The sequence below is a fragment of the Oncorhynchus clarkii genome, chromosome 12, assembly GCF_045791955.1.
Source record: "Oncorhynchus clarkii lewisi isolate Uvic-CL-2024 chromosome 12, UVic_Ocla_1.0, whole genome shotgun sequence".
Lineage (NCBI taxonomy): Eukaryota > Metazoa > Chordata > Actinopteri > Salmoniformes > Salmonidae > Oncorhynchus > Oncorhynchus clarkii.
In genome coordinates, this window is record NC_092158.1 from 9,246,419 (window position 1) to 9,268,337 (window position 21,919).

Genomic DNA, 21,919 nt, shown 5'->3' on the forward strand with positions numbered 1-21,919 from the left:
AATGTTATTTTTAAACCCTACTTCCAATGGTTTCTTTCAGGAAACACACCAGTTTCTCCTCCACCCCACGATGGTAAGATAAATTAACCCTGCTCTTATAGATAAATAATTTATTTTTCCTTTATTTAACTAGGCAAGTCAGTTAAGAACAAGTTCTTATTTTCAATGACGGCCTAGAAACAGTGGGTTAACTGGCTTGTTCAGGGGGCAGAACGACAGATTTTTTACTTTGTCAGCTCAGGGATTCAATCTTGCAACCTTTACGGTTACCGGTACTAGTCCAACGCTCTAACCACTAGGCTACCTGCCGCACCAATAAACTGGGCGAGGAGGGTTTGACCTGTAGTAGAGTTAGATAAACCACGTGGTCCATCAGAACAGTCACATTATTCAATGGTAGTTTTAAACTATTTCCCTTCTTCACAGTATTCTCAGATGCCTCTACTGTTAGAAGTGAGTTAGAAGGGTCTCTAACTGGGATGGTCAAGGCTGGAATAAACTGTGGACTATTAATGCCCATGTTTACTATTGCCTTTTTAAAATCAGATTTAAGAGTCTGGAGACTCCTTTTCACTGTCTTTGAACCCTGTTGACCGTGTTTGTACGGGTTGCGATCTCCTGTAGGGTTTGAAACGGCTTACATATGTGAGGACTCCAGTGCTGTCCTCCACTGTGATACCAACAGTGTCATCAACATCCAGTCAGCTTTCTTTGGCCGCAAGAGTGACAAGATCTGCCCCCACCAGGAAGGAGCTTCAGGTACAGAACAAATTGCTTTTACCTCTGAAACTCAAATAGGTTATAGCTATAAGAGCAAATAACTCCCAATGGCATATTATTTATGTGTTAGGCTTAATACAGTGCTTCAGACAGCCATATTACTAACGCATTGGTTATCCCTATCAGGAACATGCACTGTAGATGGCATCCTGCCTTTGGTACGAAAGGCGTGTGACAACCGACCCTTCTGCTTCTTGTATGCCTATACTGAAACTGACCCCTGCCCTTCAATCTCCAAATACCTGGAAGTGGTGTACAGCTGTGAGCAAAATGGTAGGCGACCAGACCCAACCCCCACTAGACCCAACCCCCAACCCCCACCACATCCAACCCCCAACACATCCAACCCCCACCAGACCCTAACCAGACCCAACCCTAACCAGACTCAACCAGGCCCTAACCAGACTCAACCAGGCCCTAACCAGACCCAACCCCAACCCCCACCACATCCAACCCCCACCAGACCCTAACCAGACCCAACCCCCACCAGACTCAACCAGGCCCTAACCAGACCCAACCACCACCACATCCAACCCCCACCAGACCCAACCAGACCCTAACCAGACCCAACCCCCACCAGACTCAACCAGGCCCTAACCAGACCCAACCCAACGGTCAACAGCTTTCAAACTCAACCCCAACCAAACTCAACCCCAACCAGACCCAACCCAACCCCCACCAGACCCCCACCAGACCCAACCCTAACCAGACCCAACCCTAACCAGACCCAACCAGACCCAACCAGACCCAACCCCAACCAGACCCAACCCCCACCAGACCCAAACCCAACCAGACCCAACCCCCACCAGACCCCAACCAGACACAACCCCAACCAGACCCATCCCCAACCAGACCCAACCCTAACCAGACCCAACCGCCACCAGACCCAACCCTAACCAGACCCCAACTAGACCCAACCCTAACCAGACCCAACCCCAACCAGACCCAACCCCAACCAGACCCAACCCCAACTAGACCCAACCCCAACCAGACCCAACCCAAACCAGACCCAACCCCAACTAGACCCAACCCTAACCAGACCCAACCCCAACCAGACCCAACCCCCACCAGACCCAACCCTAACCAGACCCAACCCCAACCAGACCCAACCCCAACCAGTCCCAACCAGTCCCAACCCCCACCAGACCCAATCCCCACCAGACCCCAACCAGACCCAACCCCAACCAGACCCAACCAGACCCAACCCCAACCAGACCCAATCCCCACCAGACCCCAACCAGACCCAACCCCAACCAGACCCAAACAGGCCCAACCCCAACCAGACCCAACCCCAACCAGACCCAACCCCAACCAGACACAACCCCAACTAGACCCAACCCCAACCAGACCCAACCAGACCCAACCCCAACCAGACCCAACCCCAACCAGACCCAAACAGGCCCAACCCCAACCAGACCCAACCCCAACCAGACCCAACCCCAACCAGACCCAAACAGGCCCAACCCCAACCAGACCCAACCCCAACCAGACCCAAACAGGCCCAACCCCAACCAGGCCCAACCCCAACCAGACCCAACCCCAACCAGACCCAAACAGGCCCAACCCCAACCAGACCCAACCCTAACCAGACCCAACCCCAACCATACCCAACCCCAACCAGACCCAAACAGGCCCAACCCCAACCAGACCCAACCAGACCCAACCCTAACCAGACCCAACCCTAACCAGACCCAACCCCAACCATACCCAACCCCAACCAGACCCAACCAGACCCAACCCTAACCAGACCCAACCCTAACCAGACCCAACCCCAACCAGACCCAACCCCAACCAGACCCAACCAGACCCAACCAGGCCCAACCCCAACCCCAACCAGACACAACCCCAACCAGACCCAAACAGGCCCAACCCCAACCAGACCCAAACCCAACCAGACCCAACCCCAACCAGACCCAACCAGACCCAACCCTAACCAGACCCAACCCAACCCCAACCAGACCCAACCCCAACCAGACCCAAACAGGCCCAACCCCAACCAGACCCAACCCTAACCAGACCCAACCAGACCCAACCCTAACCAGACCCAACCCCAACCAGACCCAATCCCCACCAGACCGAACCCTAACCAGACCCCAACCAGACCCAACCAGACCCAACCAGACCCAACCCTAACCAGACCCAACCCCAACCAGACCCAAACAGGCCCAACCCCAACCAGACCCAACCCCAACCAGACCCAATCCCCACCAGACCCAAACAGGCCCAACCCCAACCAGACCCAACCCCCCCAAAAAAACTGAAACCATGAATCACTGTTACATTATTTTACTGCACTTATTTACATGATGTGCCTCTTGTGGTTGTGTTTTGATCTTTCAGTGTGTCTGAGGGGACTTGGTGTGGAGGATGGTAACGTCACTGACTCCATGCTGTCGGCCTCGTCCTCACAGAGTTCACACGGTCCGAACGGAGCTCGCCTGAATGGTGGCTCCTGCTGGATGCCATCAAATCCCTGTACGTTTCACCATGGCACCTCATCCTTCATCTCACATTTGGTATTCGTGAAAGAATTCAAATTTTTCCAGAAATTAACTTCAATCATGTTCATTTTCCTCTCCACTGACATCACCGCAGTAAACTCCTGGATCCAGGTGAACCTCGGTGAGGCCAAAAAGATCACAGGTGTTGTGATCCAGGGGTGTCCTGGTGCAGATCACTGGGTGACTAAATTCAAGATCCAGCACAGTATGGATGGAAGCAAATGGACTGACTACAAAGATGATGGAGGGGTAAACCACATCAAACATACACGGCCGGTTTCCCAGGCACAGTTTACGCCTAGCCCTAGACTTAAAAAGCAGTCTAAGACCAGGCTCAATATGTGTCTGGGAAGCCAGCCCACAATTTGTAGGTCTTTGGTCCAATGCCCCATATTGGGATAGCTGGATTATAAACTTCAGATCATAATTGCACTTTGTTCTTCCTGTTTGTCCAGGTATTCACAGGCTGCATGGACAGAAACACCCCAGAGACACAGCTTCTGGGCACTCCTGTCTCTGCCCAGTATGTCAGGATTCTTCCCCAGGAATTCAACGGACAGACCGGTCTTCGCTTTGACATCCTGGGATGTATACCCGACTGTAGGCGAAAACTGTTTTGCTAACCTCTTAGCATTTCTTTGTTGAGAAATGTTTCGTGTCCACTCAGAATACAGAGAGAGGTGTTTTTCTTTTCACAGATGCTGTGTCCTGTGATGCAAAGCCCAACTTTAACTTTGCAAATGATCTTATGACGTAAGCCCCTGCGTCTACTCCCCTCTACTCCAAAATGCCTGCTCCGTTGCCCAGATCCTGACGACTACTGTGTCAAGTTATTTTGGGTCTGGGCTGAGCAGGCAGTGTGAAGTTGAGGCAAAATAGAATTTTAATAAGACATGAATGGAAAATACATTAAGCTAATTTCACATTGTGTATCTTTCAGCGTACACTGCCCAGCAGGATGTGCGCAAGTACTATATACTGTTTATGGCTCTGGCGTATATCGTGGGGTGAGTGAATTAAGTGATTTAACCATCAACTCCCAATGATTCAAAATAAAATTTGGAGTGAGGAATGTGAGGATATTGATGTACGTTGATATGTGCTTGCGTTACACGAAGGACTCCAACATCTGTGCAGCTGGTATCCATGCAGGAGTAATCCTGAATGATATCGGAGGAGACTGTACTATGTTGAAAGAACCAGGCCAGAACTTCTACAGTGGCTCCACCAAGAACGGAATCACCTCCAGGCAGTGAGTGTCTTATTATTATTGCGTGATGGTGCACTGTATACACTAAATGAATTCATTAATTAATTACAAACCCCCCAAAAAATGCAACCAATACCAACATAGTAACCTTTGACCTTCCTTCAACAGGTATGATGGGAACTATCAAATTTCATACCAGTTTGCAGATAAAGGTATGTTAGACTACACCAATGCTCAGACATCAATCAAGTTACCTAAGGACACTAATATGGGCTCCCGAGTGGCGCAGCGGTCTAAGACACTGCATCTCAGTGCTAGAGGCGTCACTACAGACCCTGGTTCGATCCCGGGCTGTATCACAACTGGCTGTGATCGGGAGTCCCATAGGGCGGCGCACAATTGGCCCAGCGTTGTCCGGGTTTGGCCGTCATTGTAAATACTAATTTGTTCTTAACTGACTTGCCTAGTTAAATAAAAAAAATATGATTTGAATGTGCTGTAGGCTACATGCTGTCTCAACTCCTACTTTGATTCCTCTGCAGAGTTGAGTTGCTCGGGGCCTGACTGGTATGAATTTGGGGAGTTCTGCTACAAGCCCTATGGAGATAAAAAGACATGGCATGCAGCCCGTGGAGAGTGCAGGAAGCTGGGAGCTGACCTGGTGTCTATTCAGTCCATGACAGAACAGAGCTGGCTGGAGAGCTACCTTTACATGGGTAAAGAGTGGGTTACATTGTCCGTATGGGTCCGTATGGGTCCGTATGGGGAAGTATCGGTCTGTATGGGGAAGTATGGTCCGTATGGGGAAGTATGGGGAAGTATTTTTTTTATTTTTTATTTTACCTTTATTTAACCAGGCAAGTCAGTTAAGAACAAATTCTTATTTTCAATGACGGCCTGGGAACAGTGGGTTAACTGCCTGTTCAGGGGCAGAACGACAGATTTGTACCTTGTCAGCTCGGGGGTTTGAACTCACAACCTTCCGGTTACTAGTCCAACGCTCTAACCACTAGGCTACCCTGCCGCCCCGTATCGGTCCGTATGGGGAAGTATCGGTCTGTATGGGGAAGTATGGGTCCGTATGGGTCCGTATGGGTCCGTATGGGTCCGTATGGGGAAGTATCGGTCCGTATGGGGAAGTATGGGGAAGTATGGGGTAGTATGGGTCCGTATGGGGAAGTATGGGGAAGTATCGGTCTGTATGGGGAAGTATGGGGAAGTACCGTCTGTATGGGGAAGTATGGGGAAGTATGGGTCCGTATGGGGAAGTATCACTCTATATGGGGAAGTATGGGTCCGTATGGGTCCGTATGGGTCCGTATGGGGAAGTATCACTCTATATGGGGAAGTATGGGTCCATATGGGTCCGTATGGGGAAATATCGGTCCGTATGGGGAAGTATGGGGTAGTATGGGTCCGTATGGGTCCGCATGGGGAAGTATCGGTCTGTATGGGGAAGTATCGGTCTGTATGGGGAAGTATGGGTCCGTATCGGTCCGTATGGGGAAGTATCGGTCTGTATGGGGAAGTATGGGTCCGTATGGGGAAGTATGGGTCCGTATGGGGAAGTATCGGTCCGTATGGGGAAGAATCGGTCCGTATGGGGAAGTATGGGTCCGTATGGGGATATATGGGGAAGTATCGGTCCGTATGGGGAAGTATCGGTCTGTATGGGGAAGTATGGGTCCGTATGGGGAAGTATGGGTCCGTATGGGTCCGTATGGGGAAGTATCGGTCCGTATGGGTCCGTATGGGTCCGTATGGGGAAGTATGGGGAAGTATGGGGTAGTATGGGTCCGTATGGGGAAGTATGGGGAAGTATCGGTCTGTATGGGGAAGTATGGGGAAGTATCGTCTGTATGGGGAAGTATGGGGAAGTATGGGTCCGTATGGGGAAGTATCACTCTATATGGGGAAGTATGGGTCCGTATGGGGAAGTATGGGTCCGTATGGGTCCGTATGGGGAAGTATCACTCTATATGGGGAAGTATGGGTCCGTATGGGTCCGTATGGGGAAATATCGGTCCGTATGGGGAAGTATGGGGTAGTATGGGTCCGTATGGGTCCGCATGGGGAAGTATGGGGAAGTATCGGTCTGTATGGGGAAGTATCGGTCTGTATGGGGAAGTATGGGTCCGTATCGGTCCGTATGGGGAAGTATCGGTCTGTATGGGGAAGTATGGGTCCGTATGGGGAAGTATGGGTCCGTATGGGGAAGTATGGGGAAGTATCAGTCTGTATGGGTCCGTATGGGTCCGTATGGGTCCGTATGGGGAAGTATCGGTCTGTATGGGGAAGTATGGGTCCGTATGGGGAAGTATGGGGAAGTATCGGTCCGTATGGGGAAGTATCGGTCTGTATGGGGAAGTATCGGTCTGTATGGGGAAGTATGGGTCCGTATGGGGAAGTATGGGTCCGTATGGGGAAGTATCGGTCCATATGGGGAAGTATCGGTCCGTATGGGGAAATATCGGTCCGTATGGGTCCGTATGGGTCCGTATGGGTCCGTATGGGGTAGTTTGGGTCCGTATGGGGAAGTATGGGGAAGTATCGGTCTGTATGGGGAAGTATGGGTCCGTATGGGGAAGTATCACTCTATATGGGGAAGTATGGGTCCGTATGGGGAAGTATGGGTCCGTATGGGTCCGTATGGGGAAGTACCACTCTATATGGGGAAGTATGGGTCCGTATGGGTCCGTATGGGTCCGTATGGGGAAGTATCGGTCTGTATGGGGAAATATGGGTCCGTATGGGTCCGTATGGGGAAGTATCGGTCCGTATGGGGAAGTATGGGTCCGTATGGGGAAGTATCGGTCCGTATGGGGAAGTATCGGTCCGTATGGGGAAGTATCGGTGCGTATGGGGAAGTATCGGTCCGTATGGGGAAGTATGGGTCCGTATGGGGAAGTATCGGTCCGTATGGGGAAGTACGGGGAAGTATCGGTCCGTATGGGTCCGTATGGGTCCGTATGGGGAAGTATGGGGAAGTATCAGTCCGTATGGGGAAGTATCGGTCCGTATGGGGAAGTATCAGTCCGTATGGGGAAGTATCAGTCCGTATGGGGAAATATGGGGAAGTATCGGTCCGTATGGGTCCGTATGGGGAAGTATCAGTCCGTATGGGGAAGTATGGGTCCGTATGGGGAAGTATGGGTCCGTATGGGGAAGTATCGGTCCGTATGGGGAAGTATCGGTCCGTATGGGTCCGTATGGGGAAGTATTGGTCCGTATGGGTCCGTATGGGGAAGTATCGGTCCGTATGGGGAAGTATTGGTCCGTATGGGGAAGTATGGGTCCGTATGGGGAAGTATGGGTCCGTATGGGGAAGTATCGGTCCGTATGGGGAAGTATCGGTCCGTATGGGGAAGTATGGGTCCGTATGGGGAAGTATCGGTCCGTATGGGGAAGTATGGGTCCGTATGGGGAAGTATGGGTCCGTATGGGGAAGTATGGGTCCGTATGGTGAAGTATCGGTCCGTATGGGGAAGTATCGGTCCGTATGGGGAAGTATGGGTCCGTATGGGGAAGTATCGGTCCGTATGGGGAAGTATCGGTCCGTATGGGGAAGTATGGGGAAGTATCGGTCCGTATGGGGAAGTATGGGGAAGTATCGGTCCGTATGGGGAAATATCGGTCCGTATGGGGAAGTATCGGTCCGTATGGGTCCGTATGGGGAAGTATCGATCCGTATGGGGAAATATCGGTCCGTATGGGGAAGTATCGGTCCGTATGGGGAAGTATCGGTCCGTATGGGGAAGTATCGGTCCGTATGGGGAAGTATGGGTCCGTATGGGAAAGTATGGGTCCGTATGGGGAAGTATGGGTCCGTATGGGAAAGTATGGGTCCGTATGGGGAAGTATGGGTCCGTATGGGGAAGTATCGGTCCGTATGGGGAAGTATCGGTCCGTATGGGGAAGTATCGGTCCGTATGGGGAAGTATGGGTCCGTATGGGGAAGTATCGGTCCGTATGGGGAAGTATCGGTCCGTATGGGGAAGTATCGGTCCGTATGGGGAAGTATGGGGAAGTATCGGTCCGTATGGGGAAGTATCGGTCCGTATGGGGAAGTATCGGTCCATATGTGGAAGTATCGGTCCGTATGGGGAAGTATCGGTCCGTATGGGGAAGTATGGGGAAATATGGGGAAATATCGGTCCGTATGGGGAAGTATCCGTCCGTATGGGGAAGTATCGGTCCGTATGGGGAAATATGGTGAAGTATCGGTCCGTATGGGGAAGTATCGGTCCGTATGGGGAAGTATGGGTCCGTATGGGGAAGTATGGGTCCGTATGGGGAAGTATCGGTCCGTATGGGGAAGTATCGGTCCGTATGGGGAAGTATGGGGAAGTATCGGTCCGTATGGGGAAGTATGGGGAAGTATCGGTCCGTATGGGGAAATATCGGTCCGTATGGGGAAGTATCGGTCCGTATGGGTCCGTATGGGGAAGTATCGATCCGTATGGGGAAATATCGGTCCGTATGGGGAAGTATCGGTCCGTATGGGGAAGTATCGGTCCGTATGGGGAAGTATCGGTCCGTATGGGGAAGTATCGGTCCGTATGGGGAAGTATGGGTCCGTATGGGAAAGTATGGGTCCGTATGGGGAAGTATGGGTCCGTATGGGAAAGTATGGGTCCGTATGGGGAAGTATGGGTCCGTATGGGGAAGTATCCGTCCGTATGGGGAAGTATCGGTCCGTATGGGGAAGTATGGGTCCGTATGGGGAAGTATGGGTCCGTATGGGGAAGTATCGGTCCGTATGGGGAAGTATCGGTCCGTATGGGGAAGTATCGGTCCGTATGGGGAAGTATGGGGAAGTATCGGTCCGTATGGGGAAGTATCGGTCCGTATGGGGAAGTATCGGTCCATATGTGGAAGTATCGGTCCGTATGGGGAAGTATCGGTCCGTATGGGGAAGTATGGGGAAATATGGGGAAATATCGGTCCGTATGGGGAAGTATCCGTCCGTATGGGGAAGTATCGGTCCGTATGGGGAAATATGGGGAAGTATCGGTCCGTATGGGGAAGTATCGGTCCGTATGGGGAAGTATCGGTCCGTATGGGGAAGTATCGGTCCGTATGGGGAAGTATGGGGAAATATGGGGAAGTATCGGTCCGTTTTGGGAAGTATCGGTCCGTATGGGGAAGTATGGGTCCGTATGGGGAAGTATGGGGAAGTATCGGTCCGTATGGGGAAGTATGGGGAAGTATCGGCCCGTTTTGGGAAGTATGGGGAAATATGGGGAAGTATCGGTCCGTATGGGGAAGTATCGGTCCGTATGGGGAAGTATCGGTCCGTATGGGGGAACATGAACACTACTTATTATTGGAAAGCTTAGCTGACGACTTCTTTCGATGTGTTTTCCACCAGCCACCAATGATGTGTGGATTGGGCTGAATGATATGGGCTTCTCAGGCCTGTTCTCCTGGTCAGACAACCACTGGGTCACTTTCACCTACTGGGCACCAGGAGAACCCAACAATCATCAAGGCTTCAATGAGGACTGTGTGGAGATGTTTTATCAGGTAACACAGTTAGCTTGGGCACGCATGCTTAACTCTTACCCCATTCTCTGAACCTTACTGTTATCGTTAACCTGACGCTTGTCCAACCAAATGTTTTATGTTCCTTTATGACAGACTGGTAGATGGAATGATGTCCCCTGCACAGAACTGAACACTTATATATGCAAGATGCCCAAAGCCCACTACCCGCTTCCCTCCGTCATGCCCACTGTGTACGGATGCACACAGGTGAGTGCTTGTCCTGTTGTACCTGTACCTGCCTATAGCTGTCCCTCTGCAGCACCACATCAGTGTGTGTGTGTGTGTGTGTGTGTGTGTGTGTGTGTGTGTGTGTGTGTCATAGGGCTGGGACGCCTATGGCTATTCCTGTTACTGGATGGAAGAGACCGCCAGAACCTGGTCAGACGCCAAGGCCTTCTGTGAGCAGCAAAACAGCAAACTTCTACACATTGGGGACATGTGAGTGTGATCATCTCAGCATATCACAAGATGTCTTTATGTGTATGTTGTGGCAGATACAGATCATCAGTTTGGTGTACTTCAATCTGTTGGAAACCGGCTGGTCCATTTGATTTCTTATCCGAAGGGGCATCACATTTTTGGGGCGGCAGGGTAGCCTAGTGGTTAGAGCGTTGGACTAGTAACCGGAAGGCGTGACGGCCTAGGAACAGTGGGTTAAGGGGCAGAACAACAGATTTGTACCTTTCAGCTCGGGGGAAGCTGAAAGGAACAAATCTGTCGTTCTGCCCCTGAACAGGCAGTTAACCCACTGTTCCTAGGCCGTCATTGAAAATAAGAATTTGTTCTTAACTGACTTGTTAAATAAAGGTAAAATAAATAACAGCTTAGAATCTTGGCATGCCTCAAGATGTCTATAATGCTGGTCTTTGATTGGTTGTTGAATATAATATCTTTGATGTCTTTCCCAGTTATGAACAGTCCCACTTCACGGTGAAACTGGCTAGATACACTGGTTTGTGGTGGATTGGACTGAGGGCCACGGGTGACTCAGGAGGGGTGGATTACATCTGGGATAATGGAGCACCTCTCACCTTCACACACTGGGATCGAAACCAGCCAGGTACAGTCATTTTACACCCATTATCGAATCTGAAGTATTTTCCTGTCAGTATATCAGTTGAATTGTTTACCATTGTCTTTGTGATCCTCCAGATAACCATGCGGGAACCTGCGTTGCCATGACTACGGGCCTTACTGGTGGGTTCTGGGATGACAAGCCATGCACTGAGGTGTTCCCATTCGTGTGTGAGACACCAAGGCCTGACATCACCCCGCCCACTAAACCTCCAACTCCTCCCCCTTCATCGGACTGTGCGGACGGTTGGACGGCTGAGCGACACTTCAGGAACTGCTACAAGGTAAAGATATAGACTAGCTTCATCTGAACTGATACACTGTAAAGATACAGACTAGCTTCATCTGAACTGCTACAAGGTAAAGATATAGACTAGCTTCATCTGAACTGATACACTGTAAAGATACAGACTTGCTTCATCTGAACTGATACACTGTAAAGATACAGACTAGCTTCATCTGAACTGATACATGGTAACTATACACACTATCTTTATGTGAACTGATAATCATTAAAGACACAGACTAGTCTAATCTGAACTGCTGAACTAGCACAGGGTAAATATACAGACCAGCTTCATCTGAACTGCTGAACTAGTACAGGGTAAAGATACAGACTAGCTTCACCTGAACTGCTGAACTAGTACAGGGTAAAGATACAGACTAGCTTCACCTGAACTGCTGAACTGATACAGGGTAAAGATACAGACCAGCTTCATCTGAACTGCTGAACTAGTACAGGGTAAAGATACAGACTAGCTTCATCTGAACTGCTGAACTAGTACAGGGTAAAGACACAGACCAGCTTCATCTGAACTGCTGAACTAGTACAGGGTAAAGACACAGACCAGCTTCATCTGAACTGCTGAACTAGCACAGGGTAAAACACAGAATAGCTTCACCTGAACTGCCGAACTAGTACAGGGTAAAGATACAGACCAGTTTAATCTGAACTGATACAGGGTAAAGACACAGACTAGCTTCATCTGAACACTCTGAACTAGTACAGGGTAAATATACACCGACTAGCTTCACCTGAACTGATACAGGGTAAAGACACAGACCAGCTTCATCTGAACTGCTGAACTAGTACAGGGTAAAGACACAGACTAGCTTCATCTGAACTGCTGAACTGATACAGGGTAAAGACACAGACTAGCTTCATCTGAACTGCTGAACTAGTACAGGGTAAAGATACAGACTAGCTTCATCTGAACTGCTGAACTAGTACAGGGTAAAGACACAGACTAGCTTCATCTGAACTGCTGAACTAGTACAGGGTAAAGATACAGACTAGCTTCATCTGAACTGCCGAACTGATACAGGGTAAAGAGCCTCAACACTATATGAACTGAAAAAAAACCTTAGCGTCTCGAAATGTTTGTTGTAGCTCTTCATGGTGGACTTCTCCAAGAAGAAGAGTTGGCCTGCAGCCCGTGAAGACTGTATCTCCAGGGGGGCAGACCTTGTCAGCATCCATAACATGGAGGAAGAGAGCTTCCTGTCCACGTACACCAAGGGGAAGTCCAAGTGGATCGGTCTGAAACACAACCCTACAGATGGAGGTTACCACTGGAGTGACGCTACTCCTGTGAGCCACACCAACTGGGGACATGGGGAGCCCAACAACCATGAGGGTCGTGAGGACTGTGTAGAAATGGTGAGCAACACAAATGGGACGTCCTCTTGGTGGAACGATCTCAACTGTGATGCCCATCAGGACTGGATCTGCATGATCTCCAAGGGGAAGAAACCCATCGTGCCTCCAGTTCCCCCTCCTCCTGTTCCAGGTAGCTTAGCTTAGTGCACCTCTGATCGCACTGTTAAACCACAAGATGGCACCATAGAGTCATGATCATTGATTTGTTCCAGAAGTTTCAATGACCTGTATGACCCTGAGAAATGGCTTGTATCTTTTCCAGCACCTGACTGCGGTACCAACGCTGTCTGGAGGAAGAACAATGGCATCTGCTACTACTACAATGACACCGACATAGTAGACTTCCAGACAGCTATGTCCCGTTGCTACGACGAGAAGGCTCTACTGGTCTCCATCTTAAACAAAGATGAACAGGCGTACATCAACACGATGGTGTGATATGCTTGCCCAAGCAGACCTTTTTTTTGTGTTTGTTTTGTTTATCGGTTGTGCAGGAGATGTTACAAAAACTCTCCGTGTGCGGCTCCTCTCAGTAACGTTTCTTGACATTGCAGATTGGGGCGGGACGGGCTGAATCATCATGGATTGGAATGGTTGTGTTTGGGATCGCAGCAGACCAGTACCAGTATGTCTTTTTTTTGTATTGATACTACCCATACTGTTGTACAATATGGTGCGGGACGTTGTCAAGACTGCTAACCACCTATCTCTGTTCCCCTACCCAGGTGGGTGGACTGGTCCCCTGTCACATATGTTTTCTGGGGTGTGGGAGAGCCTAATAATGCCAATGGGGAGGAACAGTGTGTCCAGATGAACAGACATCAAGGTACTGATGTAAACAGGTTGAACTTTCTGGGGGAAAAAATAGAATAAAAATATAAATAAAAAATATTCAACTCCCATCCAACAATTTTGGTCGCATATTTTGCTAATTTGCAACCAGATAATAATGATTAGTCTTCGTTGTACTGTTGTTTTCGAGTGCCTTAGAGATGAAAGTGCGCACCGATTCGTTACTGTTTCATCATTACTAAACGGATAAGCGGATTGTCAGGTAAAAAGATACTGTATGACCCATATATTACCGACTCAATTATTTTTTTTCCCTCCTATCGTGAATTGTTCTATACGTTCGTAAAAAAATTCGCAGGCTGTACCAAAACCCCTCGCGGGGAATTTGTTGACACCTTGTTCAATCATGTAAATTCATTAGCTAGCTAGCAAACTTAATTAGCAGCATATCGAAACATTTGAGGAAAGAAAGGAAAAGGGATACTTCTTCAGGAGATCAATAATCAGATTATTGCAATGAACTTGACGCTCGTAAAGAGACAGTGTAGAATTTTCAATGGGATGCATCGCAATACGTGACGTAGAAACCTACTTTTCCACAAATGACTGGAATGTCAATGACAGGTTTTTGTATCAACATTTTCAATTGCTTTTGACAGGGTTAAGGCACGAAAGTAGCTAGAGCTTTGTATAGGCTCAATATAGGCTGTGTCTCAATCAATTTAAAAATCTTATTTTCTGGTGCTTTTATGTTGTGCTCCTAATTTTTATGTTGTGCTCCTAATTTTTAGGTTGTGCTCCTAACTTTTTATGTTGTGCTCCTAATTCTTATGTTGTGCTCCTAACTTTTATGTTGTGCTTCTAACTTTTAGGTTGTGCTCCTAACTTTTTATGTTGTGCTCCTAATTCTTATGCTGTGCTCCTAACTGTTTATGTTGTGCTCCTAATTTTTATGTTGTGCTGAAAATGGTTAATTTAGAGCCCTGCATCCAACATATTCTGCATCTTGTGTCTCGTAGGTAACTGGAATGATGTCAACTGCGCCCGTACCAATGCAGGTTACCTGTGTAAGAAATACCCTAATGAAGACCACACTCCACCTCCTCCCACCCAACCCTGGACGGGATACTGCCCAGCGGGTAGGGCAGACACACCCCCATTAATACTACAGGTTCTGATTGTAAAATGATCCCCCAAAACACTAGTAGTAACCAGTGTCTTTGTCTGTCCTAGGATGGATGCTGTTCCGAAACAAGTGCTTTATGTTCCAAGGGCACAAGCACGGGATGAAAGCCAACTGGACCTCTGCTCGGAGTTGGTGCCAAAGTAAAGGAGCAGAATTAGCTGTCATCGACAATCAATATGAGAACGGTAAGCTACAGAAGCAACTCTAGCTTTGGAGATCCAGTCGATCAAAGTTCCTTTGACTTTTTTCATGGTGGTTTTATATTTGAATGGCCTCTGTTCTCCAGACTTTGTGTCCAGCTATCTAAGGGATCTGAAGCTGCCAACATGGATTGGCTTGACAGACAGCCTGGTGGAGGGAGGGTTTGGCTGGAGTGACGGTGTGAGTCCAGTGTTGTACACCAACTGGGCCGACAAGGAACCCAACAACAATGGAGGACGGGTGAGTATCATGCACAGCTCCAACATACTTCAGATGAGGCGTTTTTGAAGGTCACCACGAATGTCAAAGGTTCTAAGGTTTTTCCACTCATAGGACTGGATCGGTTTAAAACGAGATAATAAGCTACAAGTTAAAACAAAGATTAAACTTTGACCTATTTCCTCCCCCAGGAGCACTGCACCGCCATTACCCATAACTACTTGGTGAGTGGACGCTGGAATGATGACTTGTGCACTGAGGAACATAGCTGGGTCTGCTCCATGAAGAAATGTTAGTGCTAACTTTTTTTTTATTTTTTAACTTTTTTGTTGTTGCACACAACTCACTCTTTGCAGCTTAATGATTTTGTGACTTTTTGTTAAAAGTTCTATAATTTAATTCCGACAGCAAGCAGTATAGCTCCGCCAGCTCCAACCAAAAACCCCTGCCCCTCTGGTTACATCTCCTGGTATAAGAACTGCTACAAGCTGGTGGAGGAGCCGAAGACGTGGGATGCAGCTCAGGTGGCCTGTGAGCAGGAAGGTGGTAACCTGGCCAGCGTAGACATGAGCTACGACCAGGCCTTTGTGGCCGGGGTTGTACTCCAGGGCAAAGCAGACGCGTGGATTGGACTAAGACGCAAGGTGCTAGCCCAATCCTCTTTATTGAATTGAACTGGCATTAATCACAACAAAGATAATTTGAAGTTGTCTTTTCTTTGATTATGGTAAGTGGACAGGTTGCTCTTGGTTGATTGTTTGTTGTATCTACAGGATGATAGCAGTTCATATACATGGACAGACGGCTGGTCAGTGTTCTTCACTCACTGGGGACCTGGGGAGCCTAGTAACCACAAAACAGAGGGCTGTGTAGCAATGCGTGCAGACCCTATCTTCCATGGAACATGGAACGACACCAATTGTAATTCTGCCAAGGCCTATATCTGCAAGATCTCCTCAGGTAGGAGCTACAGGGCCTTCAGAAAGTATTCATACCCCTTGATTTATTCCACATTTTGTTGTGTTACAACCTGAATTGAAAAATTGATGAAATATATATTTTTTAAATCTCACCTATCTACACACAATACCACATAATGACAAAGTGATTTTTTTTTTTTAGAAATGTTTGCAAATGAATTGAAAATGAAATACAGAAATATCTCATTTACATAAGTATTCACACCCCTCCGTCAATACATGTTAGAATCACCTTTGGCAGCAATTACAGCTGTGAGTCTTTCTGAGTAAGTCTCTAAGAGCTTTTGCACACCTGAATTGTACAATATTTTCACATTATTCTTTAAAAATTATTCAAGCTCTGTCAAGTTGGTTGTTGATCACTCTAGACAGCCATTTTCAAGTCTTGCCATAGATTTTCAAGGGGATTTAAATCAAAACTGTAACTAGGCCGCTAAGGAACATTCACTGTCGTCTTGGTAAACAACTCCAGTGTAGATTTGGCCTTGTGTTTTAGGTTATTGTCCTGCTGAAAGGTGAATTCGTCTCCCAGTGTCTGTTGGAAAGAATGAAACAAAGTTTACCACTAGGATTTTGCCTGTGCTTAGCTCTATTGTGTTTCTTTATATATATACAACAACAAAAATATTCCCTTGTCCTTGCCGATGACAAGCATACCCATAACATGATGCAGCCACCACCATGCTTGAAAATATGAAGAGTAGTACTCAGTAATGTGTTTTTGTTAGGTTTTCCCCAAACATAGCACTTTGTATTAGGACATAAAGTTAATTTGTTTGCCAATTTTTTTCCAGTTTTACTTTTGTGCCTTATTGCAAACAGGATGCATTTTTTAGAATATTTTTATTAAAAATAAAAAAAAATTTTGTAAAACTTTCTTTAAACAGAAACCCACTTTGATATTATGGGGTATTGTGCGTAGGCCAGTGACACAAAATATAGATATTTTTTTAAAGTCTGAAGGCACTTTACATCTCCACTGCAGCATATCCGTCCGAGGTCGATGTCCACACCCCCGCCGAAATCTGATTTGCAGAACAACAACAAAAATCCCCATTAAAATCTGTCCGCCTATGTTGCACTTCTGCATCTGCGGTGAAATGTGACAGAGCTAGAAAGGTGTTTGTCAAACCACGAGACATCCCGAAAAAGACGAGACTCTCACGAACACAATGGTGTTCTCCGTTTTGTTCTACGATCCCCACAATCGTTTTGGGACTCGTCTGAAGTTGGTGCAGCCGATCTGCCAACTTCTGTCTGAAGCTTCCGAAGAGTTTGGGATACACACTAATATGTTTAGTTCTAAAAATAAGGGGTTAAATATTTGTGGAAAAAAATTAATAAGAAATACAAAGTTTTCTGCTCTTTCTTATGTCTCTGAGATAGAGGACAAACACTTCAGACCAAACTTCCTTTAGATTTCTTTTTTTGGGACTATCTGTTGTTCAATGTAGTGAATCTGTTGTTCAATGTAGTGAATCTGTTGTTCAATGTAGTGAATCTGTTGTTCAATGTAGTGAATCTGTTGTTCAATGTAGTGAACCTGTTGTTCAATGTAGTGAACCTGTTGTTCAATGTAGTGAACCTGTTGTTCATTGTAGTGAACCTGTTGTTCAATGTAGTGAACCTGTTGTTCAATGTAGTGAACCTGTTGTTCAATGTAGTGAACCTGTTGTTCAATGTAGTGAACCTGTTGTTCAATGTAGTGAACCTGTTGTTCAATGTAGTGAACCTGTTGTTCAATGTAGTGAACCTGTTGTTCAATGTAGTGAACCTGTTGTTCAATGTAGTGAACCTGTTGTTCAATGTAGTGAATCTGTTGTTCAATGTAGTGAACCTGTTGTTCAATGTAGTGAACCTGTTGTTCAATGTAGTGAACCTGTTGTTCAATGTAGTGAACCTGTTGTTCAATGTAGTGAACCTGTTGTTCAATGTAGTGAACCTGTTGTTCAATGTAGTGAATCTGTTGTTCAATGTAGTGAATCTGTTGTTCAATGTAGTGAACCTGTTGTTCAATGTAGTGAACCTGTTGTTCAATGTAGTGAACCTGTTGTTCAATGTAGTGAACCTGTTGTTCAATGTAGTGAACCTGTTGTTCAATGTAGTGAATCTGTTGTTCAATGTAGTGAATCTGTTGTTCAATGTAGTGAATCTGTTGTTCAATGTAGTGAATCTGTTGTTCAATGTAGTGAACCTGTTGTTCAATGTAGTGAACCTGTTGTTCAATGTAGTGAACCTGTTGTTCAATGTAGTGAACCTGTTGTTCAATGTAGTGAACCTGTTGTTCAATGTAGTGAACCTGTTGTTCAATGTAGTGAATCTGTTGTTCAATGTAGTGAACCTGTTGTTCAATGTAGTGAATCTGTTGTTCAATGTAGTGAACCTGTTGTTCAATGTAGTGAATCTGTTGTTCAATGTAGTGAACCTGTTGTTCAATGTAGTGAATCTGTTGTTCAATGTAGTGAATCTGTTGTTCAATGTAGTGAACCTGTTGTTCAATGTAGTGAACCTGTTGTTCAATGTAGTGAATCTGTTGTTCAATGTAGTGAACCTGTTGTTCAATGTAGTGAACCTGTTGTTCAATGTAGTGAACCTGTTGTTCAATGTAGTGAATCTGTTGTTCAATGTAGTGAATCTGTTGTTCAATGTAGTGAATCTGTTGTTCAATGTAGTGAATCTGTTGTTCAATGTAGTGAACCTGTTGTTCAATGTAGTGAACCTGTTGTTCAATGTGTTTGTATGGGCTAATAGCAGTAAGGCCAAATAAAATGTTTAATCCCCCCAAAAATTTTGGGATATTTTTGCGACTCTTCAAGGGGTCTTAAAATTCTAAATCAAATAGCAAAATGATCCTTGGTTTGACCTTCTTAAAAGACCCCCCCCCCCCCCCCCCCCCCCCATCTTAGACAGGGCTTAGACTCTTATGGGATTAGCAGACTAATTTAACTAGCCCACTCTTGACAAGTGTACTATATTTTCCACAGGTTTCCGAAAATTACAGATGTCACCTGTTAAAATATTTATATACCTCTCTCCTCAGAGTCTCCTCCTCCAACCCCAGCCCCTGGAGATGGGAAATGCCTTTTAGGCTGGGTTCCCTTTGGTCGCTACTGCTACTTTGTCTACAACGGGCCCCAGGGATTCTCCTGGCCAGAGGCAAGACACTACTGCCAAATAGTGAGAGGAGACCTGGTGTCCATCCACAGTAGACCAGAGGTGGAGTTCATCTTGAAAATGAATTACACCAGAGTACACAACGTCTGGATCGGCCTGACCAGGGACAACAACTGTAAGTGGGTCATTCCACGAAACCGTGCCTTTTGCATACCTTCTTTATTTGAAGTAGAAATAAAAACCTGTTATGTTAACGGAAGTGCTCTTTAAAATAGACCCATGGAGAATTCAATATATCAGATTTTTTAATATGTATAAAGTCTTGCTGAAGTGCCAAAATGTTGCATCTTGACAGGTCCTTCCACCAGCCCTGTGTCACTTCTACGGAGATTTCAACCCATTTTAATCCAATCATTTCTCTAATGTAAAAAGACCTAGTGTTGTGTTGCTTCGGGGCGGCAGGGTAGCCTAGTGGTTAGAGCGTTGGACTAGTAACCGGAAGGTTGCAAGTTCAAACCCCCGAGCTGACAAGGTACAAATCTGTCGTTCTACCCCTGAGCAGGCAGTTAACCCACTGTTCCTAGGCCGTCATTTCTGGAGATTACTATTTAATTCATGTGATTAGTGATTCATTTACATCTGTCACTCATTTTAAGGTCAACCCCCTGTTACGTGACCTGAACTCTCATTTTAAGGTCAACCCCCTGTTACGTGACCTGAACTCTCATTTTAAGGTCAACCCCCTGTTACGTGACCTGAACTCTCACTTTAAGGTCAACCCCCTGTTACGTGACCTGAACTCTCATTTTAATGTCAACCCCCTGTTACGTGACCTGAACTCTCATTTTAAGGTCAACCCCCTGTTACGTGACCTGAACTCTCATTTTAAGGTCAACCCCCTGTTACGTGACCTGAACTCTCATTTTAAGGTCAACCCCCTGTTACGTGACCTGAACTCTCATTTTAAGGTCAACCCCCTGTTACGTGACCTGAACTCTCATTTTAAGGTCAACCCCCTGTTACGTGACCTGAACTCTCACTTTAAGGTCAACCCCCTGTTACGTGACCTGAACTCTCATTTTAAGGTCAACCCCCTGTTACGTGACCTGAACTCTCATTTTAAGGTCAACCCCCTGTTACGTGACCTGAACTCTCATTTTAAGGTCAACCCCCTGTTACGTGACCTGAACTCTCATTTTTATGTGGTGAAACTATTATTTTAAATATTTGGTTCAATAGAAACATTTTAAACATCTAATAGTCAAATCATCGTGTAAAAGCAGGTGAGCTGATTCTACTCTTTAATTTCCCATTTTCTGGTGTTTTGTGGTGAAAAACTGAGTGGGACGAGTTACCTATAGATAGACAGGCTAGAATAACACATCAACCCTGTTACCTATAGATAGACAGGCTAGAATAACACATCAACCCTGTTACCTATAGATAGACAGGCTAGAATAACACATCAACCCTGTTACCTATAGATAGACAGGCTAGAATAACACATCAACCCTGTTACCTATAGATAGACAGGCTAGAATAACACATCAACCCTGTTACCCATAGATAGACAGGCTAGCATAACACATCAACCCTGGTACCTATAGATAGACAGGCTAGAATAACACATCAACCCTGTTACCTATAGATAGACAGGCTAGAATAACACATCAACCCTGTTACCTATAGCTAGACAGGCTAGAATAACACATCAACCCTGTTACCTATAGATAGACAGGCTAGCATAACACATCAACCCTGTTACCTATAGATAGACAGGCTAGAATAACGCATCAACCCTGGTACCTATAGATAGACAGGCTAGAATAACACATCAACCCTGTTACCTATAGATAGACAGGCTAGAATAACACATCAACCCTGTTACCTATAGATAGACAGGCTAGAATAACACATCAACCCTGTTACCCATAGATAGACAGGCTAGCATAACACATCAACCCTGGTACCTATAGATAGACAGGCTAGAATAACACATCAACCCTGTTACCTATAGATAGACAGGCTAGAATAACACATCAACCCTGTTACCTATAGATAGACAGGCTAGAATAACACATCAACCCTGTTACCCATAGATAGACATGCTAGAATAACACATCAACCCTGTTACCTATAGATAGACAGGCTAGAATAACACATCAACCCTGTTACCTATAGATAGACAGGCTAGAATAACACATCAACCCTGTTACCTATAGATAGACAGGCTAGCATAACACATCAACCCTGTTACCTATAGATAGACAGGCTAGCATAACACATCAACCCTGTTACCTATAGATAGACAGGCTAGAATAACACATCAACCCTGTTACCTATAGATAGACAGGCTAGCATAACACATCAACCCTGTTACCTATAGATAGACAGGCTAGAATAACACATCAACCCTGTTACCTATAGATAGACAGGCTAGAATAACACATCAACCCTGTTACCTATAGATAGACAGGCTAGAATAACACATCAACCCTGTTACCTATAGATAGACAGGCTAGAAATGTTTGAGCAATTACATTTTTTAGTGATGCTTGCATTCAATTGCCAAACCCTGTTGCACACAACCAGCTTCCATTCCCCCCCTGGTCACGAGAGGATCTATGGCTGATTTAAGATGACAGAGTTACACTC

General features: G+C 46.4%; 1 protein-coding gene across 1 annotated transcript in view; it reads left to right on the plus strand.

Moving 5' to 3' along the window:
• LOC139421820 (uncharacterized) overlaps positions 1–21,919 on the plus strand; it is a 42,429-nt gene that overhangs the window by 18,378 nt on the left and 2,132 nt on the right. Inside the window, exons 19-45 of the mRNA XM_071172941.1 lie at positions 41–73; positions 625–759; positions 907–1,053; positions 3,121–3,255; positions 3,376–3,530; positions 3,737–3,881; positions 3,980–4,034; positions 4,222–4,288; positions 4,400–4,533; positions 4,660–4,703; positions 5,034–5,207; positions 9,863–10,017; positions 10,132–10,245; positions 10,361–10,476; positions 10,947–11,098; positions 11,191–11,396; positions 12,503–12,902; positions 13,035–13,204; positions 13,327–13,397; positions 13,498–13,598; positions 14,584–14,703; positions 14,798–14,935; positions 15,037–15,191; positions 15,362–15,461; positions 15,579–15,814; positions 15,944–16,130; positions 19,191–19,439. Of these exons, the coding sequence (XP_071029042.1) occupies positions 41–73; positions 625–759; positions 907–1,053; positions 3,121–3,255; positions 3,376–3,530; positions 3,737–3,881; positions 3,980–4,034; positions 4,222–4,288; positions 4,400–4,533; positions 4,660–4,703; positions 5,034–5,207; positions 9,863–10,017; positions 10,132–10,245; positions 10,361–10,476; positions 10,947–11,098; positions 11,191–11,396; positions 12,503–12,902; positions 13,035–13,204; positions 13,327–13,397; positions 13,498–13,598; positions 14,584–14,703; positions 14,798–14,935; positions 15,037–15,191; positions 15,362–15,461; positions 15,579–15,814; positions 15,944–16,130; positions 19,191–19,439 (3,894 nt within the window). The remainder of the gene's footprint in view (positions 1–40; positions 74–624; positions 760–906; positions 1,054–3,120; positions 3,256–3,375; positions 3,531–3,736; positions 3,882–3,979; positions 4,035–4,221; positions 4,289–4,399; positions 4,534–4,659; positions 4,704–5,033; positions 5,208–9,862; positions 10,018–10,131; positions 10,246–10,360; positions 10,477–10,946; positions 11,099–11,190; positions 11,397–12,502; positions 12,903–13,034; positions 13,205–13,326; positions 13,398–13,497; positions 13,599–14,583; positions 14,704–14,797; positions 14,936–15,036; positions 15,192–15,361; positions 15,462–15,578; positions 15,815–15,943; positions 16,131–19,190; positions 19,440–21,919) is intronic.